Source organism: Condylostylus longicornis, unplaced genomic scaffold (genome assembly GCF_029603195.1).
Source record: "Condylostylus longicornis isolate FDR11 unplaced genomic scaffold, ASM2960319v2 ptg000003l, whole genome shotgun sequence".
Lineage (NCBI taxonomy): Eukaryota > Metazoa > Arthropoda > Insecta > Diptera > Dolichopodidae > Condylostylus > Condylostylus longicornis.
The window spans coordinates 603,177-616,540 of NW_026577972.1; the positions used below are offsets into that span (position 1 = coordinate 603,177).

Consider the following 13,364-nt stretch of genomic DNA (forward strand, 5'->3'; position numbering starts at 1 on the left):
TACATTATATTTTCTATCAGGTACATCAATTGAAATTTTGAGCGAAATCAATTCAATAAATAATAAATCATAATCAGATAATATATTGTATTCTAATTGAGTTATATTAATGTTGTTATTAATATCATTAGTTAGTATGTGATCTAAGCACGTGTTGGACGCCGGTCTCGTGGATTTTTTGCTACAAAATAAAAAACCATTCGTTTTAATAAAATTTTTATAATCATTAATTTGTGAGTAATTTTCTTTCAAAATATTAAAATTAAAGTCGCCAATAAATAGTGAATTAGTATTGCTATATTCAATTAAGTGATCGTTTAGTAATTTAAAAAACCCTTTATGTGTTCTAAGTTGTTAACAGGTGGTCGATAGATTGCAGTAATGTTATAATTTGTATTGTTTTTTGTTTTTATCTCTATTGTAATTAAACTAGTGTAATTATCACAAAAAGTTTTTTTCTTTATAAAATTTAATGTCTTGTGTATAAATATACCAACACCACCACCTCTTCTGGCATCTCTACCTGCTAGAACCTTGGAAAAGTTTGGTAAATCTATAGAATCTTGGTCATCATTTTTTATCCAGGTTTCAGAAAGAATAAGTACATGTATAGTTCCATACGTATTGTCAAGTATATAAAGTAAGTCAATTATTTTATTTTTTAAGCTTCGAATGTTAATATACGAGTATAAGATCTTGAGTGAGTTCCTATTAGAAAAATATAGTTCATTTAAAAATTCAATTTTATTATTATTATTGTAAAATGGCAGCGTGAAATTGTTTACATTATCATTGAATGACGTCATTAAGTGAATCGATGTCGTATATTTTGACAATCCTAGAATTGTTCTCTTTCCTTACAAAAATCTTGCCATTCTTTACAAATACATGTTTAAGTTTTTTGTCTCTTTTTAGATTTCTAGCTTTTTTATGTAAATAATTTACATTTTTTGTTAGCTTCTCATTTATGTAAATATATTTATTATTATTATCATTGCCCCAATTATTGAGGATAATGTTATTCTTTTTTTTTTCCTAGCGATTAATATTTTTCTTTTAATTTCCTGTTCTTTAATTTTATTATTAAAATTTTATTTTCTCTAGCTAATGTTGATTGTTTACTATTTTCGAATAACATTTCTGCTATTTGTCCTTGTTCAACATTAATATTTATAGAATTAAAAATAGATTTGCATTACCTCCATAATGTTTTCAACATTTTTTGGAATTCAATGAATCTCGATAGTCTTATTGAATTCCTTTTGTTTCATACGTTCAATTTCATTAGAATTTATTTTTATTTTCTTGCTCAAAATTTCGTTTTTGTTCCTCAAATTTATATTTTCCTCCACTATAGTATTCACAATGTCACTGAGCTTATTTAACCTCTCCGATATTTCACTAAAGTATTCACCAAAGCTGTCTATTCTTTGTAGGATTAGATTTATTTTTGCTTTCAATGAATCGTTGACTGGCGTTTAACTTTACTATTTGAAGGCGTATTCAAATTTGAAGATAGAATAGAGCGACGTTGTAGGCGTTGATTTTTACAATTTGTACAAAACCAGAAAATGCTATCTGATTCCAAATACTTTTTGTAATCTTGAATTCACACGACAAATGAAACATATTTTTGAATGTTCCACCACATTGGATTCTTTTTACTTGTCCTTTAAATAAATTTTTACAGGAGCAATAGCTTTTCCTTGTTATTGTATCTGGCGCCATTTTATTATTTCAAATGGATTTAGCATAAAAATCCTAGAGCAAATCGTAAAAAAAGGCAGTTCCTTATTTAATTTATTATAGTGAACATTGTTAAATAGTTATCAGTCGAAATGGGTTTATTTAAGTATACTCTAAGATCCGAAGTGTGTAATAAATAAATAAGAAAACAAAAATAAAAAAGTGTTTCATTTTATAATACCGGATCATTTAATTATTAAACTTTGGAATCATATTTTCAAAAGAATGATATTACATTGACAATATTATTACGTTAAAATATATATATATTCTTGCTCAGCGTCAAATTCTGCGTCGATTTAGACATGTCCGTCCGTCCGTCCGTGAACACAAAACTTCTACAACCTTGAAGATAGAAAACTGAAATTTAATGTACATAGATCTTAACTAGAAACTTATTTCCGTAGAAGAAAATTTTTACCTATCTCCCCCTCTCTAGAAGTTATACCCCCACAAAATCCTAAAAATGTCAGTCTTTGACTATTTATTGCAGTAAAACCATAAGCATTTTTCAAATTTTGTAAACGTGGAAATGCAGTATCTTGCTTTTCCTATCGCGGCATATTATATTTAAACTTTAACAAAAAAAAAATGGCTGTTCACATTTACCGTTATCTAAAATCCGTTTTTTCCAAATTTTTTATGTCGTTTTTCTTCTAGACCCTAGGTTGTAGTAGAATGAAATTTTAGCCACTTTTAGAAACTAACAATTATTTCATTTTGATGGAAGAAAATTTTTTTCCATTTTCACCCCCTCTCAAGTGATCGCCTCTTGAAATTTGTAAAATTTTAATTTTAGGCACCTTATATTTGCGAAACCGCAAGGTTTTGCAAATTTCTATAAACGGAGAAAGCTAATGGTAAATTCCATGACATTAAACAATATAATTATTTTTCTTACCTCACGCAATTAACCCTTAAAATCGAGCATTATGTTAACCCCTCTTTAAATTAATTTTTGCTTTATTTCAAAGACTGCATAAATCATTCATCCGAAATATATGCAATTCTAGAAATAGGTTCGTTTATGAATGAGAATAATTTTAAGAGTGGTGGGTATACATAGACTATATTTTAGCAGTATTTTCAATTGTTGAAGGGAAATCTGCTACAATACAAACCATTGGTTTGACCCAACCGAGTATGTTCGAATTTTGGAAGGGATACCGTTTATTTAGAATATGTGATACATAATGTATACATGTAATATTTAGTATTGGTTGGTAAAATAAATCAATCTAAATTATTCAATTCAATATAAGTAATAAAATTTTAAAGCAATTTATATTAACTTTTAGTAGGCACCACTTCATTAGTGGTAGAGCCAGGTATATTTACTTACTTGTGCGTTGCCGCGATCACTAACATTTTTTATAATATTTTAAAGGGTTTTACTTAAAATTTAAGTTGCTCTTTGGTATTATGGAAAAACATTGTCTTGATCATTGTTTTGTTTTAAATTATCTGGATATATAGGTACTTATGTATCTAGGTAATCAGGTATCAGTTAAAAATTAAAAACAAAGCATTTTCAATTTTAGATTAGAAAATATATAATTTAATAGATTTTCAATTGAATTCAATTAAAAAATATTGTACTTAAAAATATAATAAAATTATTTTCAATAAATCAGATTCAATAGATCAGATTGATTTCAATAAATCACATTAAATAATAAAGCGAAAAAAAAGAATTTAAACAAAACCATTGAATTGGATTGATCACATAGGGTTAACCTGAATTCTGGCAGTCTTAGCAGATTCTAGTACCTATTATCGAAATGCAAGTTTTCAAAGTGCATATAAAAATGTGGTTGCATTTTTTATATGAATTGACTGATGATAACTATAAATAAAAATTGTAAGGCAAAGAAGTTCTTGAAACAAAGTAAGTAATATAGGTGGGTATAATTTTCTATCTGCCTTAAAATATATATGATATATATATATATATTTATACGTAAAACAAAAAAAATATATAGAAAATAGATTCTGTACTTTTAATAGCTTACAACAGTTTAAGAAGATTCAGATAGATAAAGCGTTATAATATATTTAATCTCGCCACTAGAAGATATTTCAATGAGTCTTTCATATCGTTAATTTTGTTTGTATCAATTTGAATAGGTTTTGTAGTATGAGGCTGATTATTAAACAAATTCTTTGGAGTTGGATGAGTTTTTAGATGTTTAAAATTTAATACCATGTCTTTTTCATAAAAACTATTTTGTATCTTTGTAAATTGAACTTTGCTAAAATCTAACATTCCAGTGGAAATAGAAAAAGTTTTAAAATCACGATGAAGGTACAAGAACCATTTTCAAATTAATATTCGTTAATTTTATTTTCTGAAATAGTTTCACCAGGTGCAAGGAGCTATAAACTTCTAAATTTTTCAGATGTCTGTCTTCAAAGCAATGAATGAAATCAACCTCATGAACAGGTTAATGTTCCGGCAAAAACGTAGACCAATTAAGCATATATACAATTTTAATAGCAAAAATTTCATATATCTTGTGGTCCATATCCAAATATTTTGTATAAAGATCAAAGTTACGTGATAAATTGTAGAAATAGACATCGTGGATCAAAGTAGCATACATTCGACGATATGGCCTGTTTAAAAATGCAATTGTTAAGCTTAGAACTGCGAAGCTTATAGGGTAGAAATTAAATCTAGAGTTTTTAAAGCTTTCAACCTCTAACTTTAGAACTGCATTTTCAAAAATACCCATACGTACATACTTTTAATGGATATTTATATATGGAGGTAGTTTTAGTATTGTTGTATGAGGAATGGGTTTTTTTTAAACAAAGGTAGAATACGAATTTAATATGTTTTAACTAGTCTAGAATACTTACTTTTGCGAATTGATTAAAAATTACCTTACTATATTTTATGTAGTATACATACATACATATGCATTAAATATAGATAGGTAGATGTATTTCATAATTACATTAAAAAATGAATATACTCCTTGTTGAAAATTGAATAATTCAGGAAACAAAAGCTATTGTATGTGTTTACATATAATTATTATTGCATATTTTTTTTTTTGGTAGGTATTCTATGATCGTATTGTAATTTTTCCGTTTTATTTTTTCATATTCATTATTTTCCGCATTTTTTTATTTAATTTTAATTGTGTACTTTACTTAACCACGTCGGCGTTGTTAAATTCCCCGTTCGATAATTTGTTTTGTATTTTTTTTTTTGAAAAAGGTAGTTTGGTACCATAATTGACTTGTGTTACCATTACACATTATAAAATGTTTATTATTTTCTATAAGTATATGTATATATAAAAAGATTGAAGGACTAAACAAATTTACACAATGAAACAAGGGAAGCAAGAAATATGAAAAAAAAAAACAAATACAAAAATCCGTAAAAATAGTTTCGTGTTTTTATGGGTAAAGGACCCATTTTTTTCTTTTTTTTTTGTGAAGGGATTTATGTCATAATTTAATAATACTGATCCCTTCATTTTAACAAATTTACTATTGTATTTTCTTTTTTTGTTATATTTATGATTTAATTTATTAAATCAACGTTTAACCATTATGACAATTTTATTAACCCTTCGCGTTACTATTTCCTATTTTGATGGTGTATGTATAATTATTGAGTAAGGTTTATTCTTTTTTAAAACTTTATTAATTTTTTTGTATTTTTCTATTAGAAATTTAACAAAATAACAATGAAAAACAATTGCATATAAGTCTTGGTTTTTTTTTTGCTTCATTCTTTTTAAAAATTTCATATTATTAATAAATTTCACTACAATATAAAATCGCCTTATAAACTCATATTATATTACAAGATTATAAGGATTTAAATACGTAATAATAACAATGAGTACAATGAAATAAATAAATAAATAAAAATATACTCGTATCAACCCCAATTATTTTATATTCGTAGAAGAAATTTACAAATATTTCTCTTAAAAAAACAATTATTATCCTTAAAAAATTAATTGATCGGTTAATTTGAAAATATTATGTAAATGTATAGGTACTCGTATATATTGTTTTTTCTTTGAATAATATTAAGATAAATTAAAAGAATTACATATGTATATTTAAATTTTGTGTGTTTCTTAAAATAAATCAATTAGATATTTTTTAAAATCACTAAATGGTTTATTTTGTAAATGGCCTATAGGTACATACGTTTATTTTATATAAGCAACCAAAATTTCGCTTAATTGATTGTTTTGCAAATTATTATTTTCAAAATAAATTATTCACATAATTCTATATATGTCTGTACCAAGTATTAAATATGATCTTAGCTCTTAAAGGGTAAAAAAGGGTTCTTACATATTAAGAAAGTGTTCACCAAGTTTGGACCATTTGAATCAATTTTTACCGACCGTCTTGTGTATACAATAGGTATAGGTTATGTGATGGCAAGAAATTTTTCATATCGAGTTTTCGGTGGGAACACACTTCTCCATGGTAGGGAAGTGTAAGTAAACTATTTTTAGCAACCTGTCGGTCTGTTTGAGCACGCGTGTATCTCAAGTTCGGCTCAGCCGATTTTGATGAAATTTTATATGTAAGTTTATTTCGACCATGGCACGGATTGCTCAACTTTTGGTATATATCAGGCCTCGGGAACTGCACTTTTTAGCGGGCCTATTTTACACTTTTGACCATTTTAAAGAAAGTACTCAACCGATTTGCTTGAAATTTCGCTCGACCTTCCGCGAAACCTTCTAACTTTTTGAAGAAATCAGGCGTCGGCAACTAGACGTTTACTACGTTCCAAATATACAATTTTGTATACAAATATACAATGAGCATATAAATTTTTTGGAAAGATCAGGACTCGAAAACTGATTTGCGGGCCGATTTTAAATTTATCACCATTTTGAAGAAAATATTAATCCGATTTACTTGAAATTTTATATATAAGCTTTACTCGACCGTACGCGAAAATTCCTAACTTTTGGAAGAAATCAGGCATCAGCAACTGGACATTTACTACAGGCCAAATATATATTTTTGTGTATATAAAGAGAAATAATTAACCGATTTCATTGAAATTTAATATTTGAATTCAAACAATAAACATATAATTTTTTGGAAAGATCAGAACTCGAAAACTTATTTGCGGGCCGATTTTACATTTTTCACCATATCTACGGAACTAATTTATGGAATTTTTTGAAATTTGATATTTGAGTTCTGCTTCTTACCGAAAAAAACTGGCGAGCATTTCAGGGAATTCGGGTAGCATAAAGCGAAACTCTACTAAGAGCCAAATTTACATTTTTCTAGGTATATATAACTATAATCGTACTAATGCCCTAAAAATTGGAAAGAAATATTTAACAGACATTTTTATAATATTCTGTAACACTTTCACTTAACTAGACGATACACAATGCGGTCGGTTATGTGCTGAACACATCAGATTTTTTTTAATTTACAACATGCTGCATGAATTATTTTTTTCGAATTTTTTTAAATTTACCCCTTTTACATTTTAAAAGTTATTCCACGTATTAATTTACAGGTTGACCATCTTTGTCATGATTTGTCTTATATATTTTAAGCGTGGGTATAAACCTGCATCCATAGTTAATGTTTATTGCTTATTAGAGAAATAAATTGGTAATTCATTCATTAATTTTAAAATCATTTTATTTTATAGTTTAAGCACTTCTTAATAAACATATTTAGACGTTGCAATTTAATACTAAATTAGAATTGCGTTTTCAGAAGAAGCTTTACAGATTACTCAAAAAAAAATTTTGTTTGAATTTCGAAAATAATAAAAGACTTAATCATTATTACTATCTTGTTATCTTCAAATTAAAATTTTATTGAATTGTATTTTTTGAGAATTTTTTATTAATTTTTTAAATTCGAAATATGTGCTGTTTTGATCAAATTATTTGAATTATTAAATATTAATTTTTATTTAAACAATTTATTGATAAAAAAAAGTTTCTATTATTTATTTCAGGTATTACAAGGCCAGCGATTTATCCTTTTCCAGCTAGTCAGTATCCTTATCCAATGTTAAGTCCCGATATGTCACAGGTGGCATCCTGGTAAGTTAAAAATTATTTTTATACCCGTACGAACGTATGTTCGAAGGGTGTACTAAATTTGCCTTACCGTTTGTAACGTTGAGAAATAACGGTCTTAGATATATACTCAAGTTTATGTTTTTGATCAGCGTCGAATTCTGAGTTGATTTAGCTTTGTCTGTCCGTCCGTCCGTCCGTCCCAACGATAACTCAAAAACTAATTGAGCTAAGTTCACCAAATTTTCACAAATGATTAATTGTGGTAAGTGCCAGAACCCTATTTAAATTGGACATGATCGGGGAACTGGTTCGGGTAGCTGCCATACAACTTCAAAATTTATTTGACTATATCTCAGAAACTATAAAAGCTGTGGTATTGAAATTTCACACAAACAAATATGTTAGCAGGGTGAATATGTCTGATAAAAGTCGTTGAAATTACTTGGCTCCTTCTGGTACCTGCCACACAACTTCAAAAGTTGTTTGACTATATCTCAGAAACTATAAAAGCTATTGTATTGAAATTTTACACAAGCGAATAAATTAGCAGGTGTTTGAAAAAATTCGTTAAAATATCTTAGGTCTTTCTGGTAGCTGCCGTACAACTTCAATAGTAGTTTGGCACACACAGTATTTTGAAAAACACAGTACTGAAATTTTGCATAAATTAATATGGTAATACGGCAACTTAAAGTCATTGTCTGTTCCATAGCCAGTTATGGCTTATTTATTCGCACATAGGATAACCAATTCGTACGGGTATCACAGAGTTGACAAGGTCAACTCTATTTTTTCTCGTTTAATTTAATAGTAGTTTTATTTTAGTATAGAATTTAAATATTATATTTTATTTAATATAGGAATATGAATTAGAATTTCTTTAAAATTCCATTCTCCATTTATTTATTAATTAGGTTTATTTTCTCCCGTATTTTGTTTATGTAAATACAAAAAACGTGTATTAAAATAAATTTCATTTTATCAAAAACAAAAAAACAAAATTAGATTTAATTAAATTAATAAAAATGTGGAATAAAAGGAAATTCCATTGCATAATGTAAATATGTATAAGTAATATAATGAAATAGATTATACAATATTAACATTAGAAAATAACTTTTATTGAAATTAGAAATTGCAGTAATTCTACGTAGATGTGTAGACGGTATACGTTAATACACAATTCAGCTTTATAATTTGTAATAATTGTTGAATTGTGTAAACAATTCATATACAGTTTTTACTGCAATTTTATATCAATATAATTTTGGAAAATCCGTATTTACATTATAGAGAGTGTAAAGAAAAGAGAGATGAGAGAGAAATAGTTTAAACAATTCCCAGAGTTTTAATAAATACTATTCTTGGAAAAAATGCGTACATTCAAGAAATGCAATAATGGCAAATAATTTAAAGATAAATTTCTAAACTTTTATTATTGACCTTTAATGAAAGCTTAATGTGAAGTGTGAAGCCAAGCTGTAGCAGCTATTATTTAATAAATTGTAGGTGGAATATAGAAACGCTAGTGGGTGGCTTTTATAGAACTTTCTTCTACTACAGTCTCTCAAGGTGTATAATGTTGGGATATTAAATTCTTTGCTGCGGAAGTTTTTTTGTTCTTGTTGTTATAGTGCGATTAATTTAAATTCGTGGGTAATTAATGGCCTAGAGTTAGCCTGTTTTAGAAAATTATTTATTTGACTTTTGAAATACCCCATTTTTTTTGTGGCAATATTTTAATATTATTAAAATAATTACAAAAAAAAAATTAACGTTAAACTATGAAAGAAATAATGAAGTTTTATTTTTATTTCTCTCTCTTTTTCTTTCTCTCTCTCTCATTTTGCTTTTCATATTTTTTAATTTCTTTTTCCTAATAAAATTTTCAGGCATACGCCATCTGTGTATTCAGCGTCTAGGTTTAGTAATCCGTATCCTTCTTCATTACCAATTAATACAAGGTATATATTATGTGTATACAATATTTTCTTTTTGTTATTTTTTTATTTTGTCTATATATGTATGCATATATATGTATATATATGTATAAAAATATATATATATATTCTAATATATTTATTTATATATGTGTATACAGTAGAGATTGCGCGCTTAAACTCATATTTTTTGATTTTTTTTTAATAATCATGCTAACCATATCATATTAATTTGTATTTAACATATACAATATAAGAATTTTTTTATTAAAATTACATACTTTACTAATAACATACGAGTTAAAACGATTTTAACGAATTTTCATGAAATTTCTACTTGTCCAACTTTCTTTGTTTAACCGCCGTTCCGAAAAAGATAGGGGCTTCAAACAACTAGTTTTTAAAAGACTTAGTAAAGCCCTCAAAATCAAATTTTACTTGATTTTATATTTTACCCAGAATTCCGAATTTAGCAAAACAAATAGAATTTTCCCTTTTTTTTATTTTTTTTTACTCGATATTTTCGAACGTTATGTGTTAAACTTTAACTAAAACTAAATTTTTGTTACAGAATTTTGCCCAGCTGCTTAAGCTTTAATTTAAGTACTCAAATGTTAGAAAATCTTTAAAAAAAACCAATGAAAATTCGGTAAAATTGCTATAACTTTAAAAACCCTAAATATTTGGTCTTCCAACCAATGGTATATATACATATTTGTATATCGTTTTGTATCACTTTCTATATAGCAAAATGGAAATAAAACTAAAATTTGCGTTGGTACCGTACATAAATATTGATTACGTTACACGAAGCACCATACCTTGAAATTTATGACTTAACATCAATTCCAAGACTTATATTTTTGATACACTGGGAATGATTCTCTGCTACAAATAATAATATTAATGATGTTTTAGTTATATAGCACAAAAATTCTATGTTTCATACTTTTTAAGTATAAAAATATGCCCTATGTTATGGAAAACTCGACATTTTGTTAAAGAAAATTTTTTTTTAATTTGATAATTTTTGTCTCGTTCTCTGAACCTCAAAAACTTTATCTAAAATTAATAGTTTTTTAAAAATGCTGTAAAAACCCGTAAAAATTAATTCGGAAATATTTAAATAGGTGGCAGCAAAATAAAAACATCATGTTTTCTTACTGGTTATTTGCGCTTTCTTCTGTGTATACGTATAAATGCATATATATATAAATATATGTGATATATATATAAATATGTATAATATATGTATGTATATATAAATAAATAAATATGTATATATATATATATATTATGTCAATATGTATACATGTATATATATACATATATATATATATTATATATATATATTTATATATAAATTATAATTTTTATATATATATAATTTTTTCTTCTCTTTTAATCCTCTTCCAAAAAAAAAACAAAAAAACAAAAAAAACAAAAACCAACCACAGTGATTTTTCGTTTCGTTTTTCACCCAATATATTGCCTTCAGTACATACATCTCCTCATCATGTTCTTAATTCGCATCCGGCGATAGTGACGCCTGGTCCGAAACAGGATATTAGTGGTCAAGAATCAAATCATCGATACGGCCGGTAAGTTTTTCTTTTTTTTTTTTTTTAATAAATTTAATTTACACTGAAAACATAAACGAAATATATTACATATATTCTGTATACATAAATAGTCCACAAATGAATGATTGAACAAACGTATTATATAAATCCACAATTTTTTTTTTTTTTTTTTTCCTTCTTCACTCCTAGAAGGAGCATAGGGCTAGTGCATGATTTTCTCATGCACTAGTTTCATAGCGTCATAGAGTTTAACTAATCCACAATTACTTAGTTAATAATCTGTGGTTGTAAATATCATTTTATTAGATATACATACATATATAGAGTCCATATATATATAAAATATTTAAGAATATTTTTACATTAACTATCAAAATCAGAGCAAAAAAACTTAACCTAGTTGTATAAATATTTCATTTAAATTCGAAAAATTTTCCTTCAAAATATAGTGTTAAAGAAAGTATTTTCGAATTTCCTTTCTATAAAACAGATATATAGAAAAAGGCAGCAAAAGGTCGGTTTAAAATATTCGTTCTCCAAAATCAATTAGTGAACAATATATTTATAGCCGATCATTCTAAGAGAACAGTCTTTCTAAATTTATTTTACAAAAATCAAAACCTATATGTAAAGTAGTTCCTCGCATGGCAAGCAAAGTATATTAGTAGGGCATTAATGTAACTGGATGTTATATACATTAAAAGTGAATAATAAGCTCTATATCTATAACCATATATATGTCTCAAAATATATATATATATATAAACGTACGTCGAAAAATAAATAAGCATCCACTTACATAGCAACTCTATGTTTTGTATGCTTATTCTCTTAACAGCTTAAATGTCAAAATTAACACAAAAAAATTGAAAATCTTTAATTTTCTTTGAAAAAAAGGTTGGTGTTCCTACTAAAAAGATTAAGAACTGTTTTCTTTTTTTTTAAATAATTCTATTAATCACAAGATGGTGCACTGAATACTATTTTCATGTGTTAAGAATTTTTACTAAATGAAAATTTGAAAGAAAAAAAAAAAACAAAATATAAGAATATAACAATATCGTAAATTTATTTATTATGTGCGAAAACGGTAAGTTTGAAATCAACGTTATTCGTTTGTTTTATAATGAAGTAAGTGGCACAGTTGCCGTTTTAGAATATTTTTTTGCAAAATTAGATTATTTTTATGGGTTTTAAAAGAATTTTTCTCGATTTGATTTTCCATGTAAGAAATTTTTTTGTCACCCTTCATTTGGTTCTTCTTGTAGGAGACATATTTTTTGTTATATATGTACGTATTGGGTACATATGTATTTAGTTACGTAAATTTTTTTTATATGATTCAAAAAATGCGTATCTTTAATTTTCTTTTTTCAAGAGAAATCTGTTTATCGATAATTAAATTGTCAAATATGTATTTTGTACACCACTGACTAATCACAATGCCTATTCTCATAAGTCATATTATGCAACTGTAAATTATTATATTATGAGATGTGCAGCAAATTAGGAAGAATATTGAAAAAGTAAAATTGAATTTTTTCCTTTATTTTTTTCTTTATATAAATGGTTTTTAAATTTTATTTTTTTGCGTGTTAAGTCTACTAGGTTGTCTATTGAGAAAATTGAGAAAAAAAGAAGATTTTCTGATAGAAATTTTCCAGCATTTGATTTTAAAATTTTTTTTTCCATAAAAAACTGTCAAGAATTCAGCCTCCGAGAATTTTAACTTCAATTTAGAATTCTGTATACATATACACATGTATGGACTCGTATTATGGATAACTTCATATCATATATGTATTTAGGATTATCTTTTATCCCTGTTTAGTTGAAAAAATTACATATAAAGGGTGTTTCGCATAAGGTGACAAATAATTTTAGGGGTGACCTTTGACCAATTTACAGTAAAAAGCTGTGTAAGTTAGGGGTGTGCAGATATAGTCGTTTTCGAGTTAGAGCCCGATTTAAAAAAAAAAAAAAACTTTATTTCCTGCATATAAATAAATGCTTATAACTTTGAAATTATACTATATAGAGTAAAC

The 13,364-nt window shown here is 26.2% G+C and overlaps 1 protein-coding gene across 18 annotated transcripts in view; it reads left to right on the forward strand.

The window, feature by feature from the left end:
* LOC129606639 (protein pangolin, isoforms A/H/I/S) overlaps positions 1 to 13,364 on the forward strand; it is a 220,703-nt gene that overhangs the window by 126,907 nt on the left and 80,432 nt on the right. For all 18 annotated transcript variants that reach the window (XM_055517090.1, XM_055517122.1, XM_055517105.1 and 15 more), the window contains 3 exons: positions 7,730 to 7,817; positions 9,689 to 9,760; positions 11,194 to 11,337. In XM_055517090.1, coding sequence (XP_055373065.1) covers positions 7,730 to 7,817; positions 9,689 to 9,760; positions 11,194 to 11,337 — 304 coding nt within the window. The remainder of the gene's footprint in view (positions 1 to 7,729; positions 7,818 to 9,688; positions 9,761 to 11,193; positions 11,338 to 13,364) is intronic.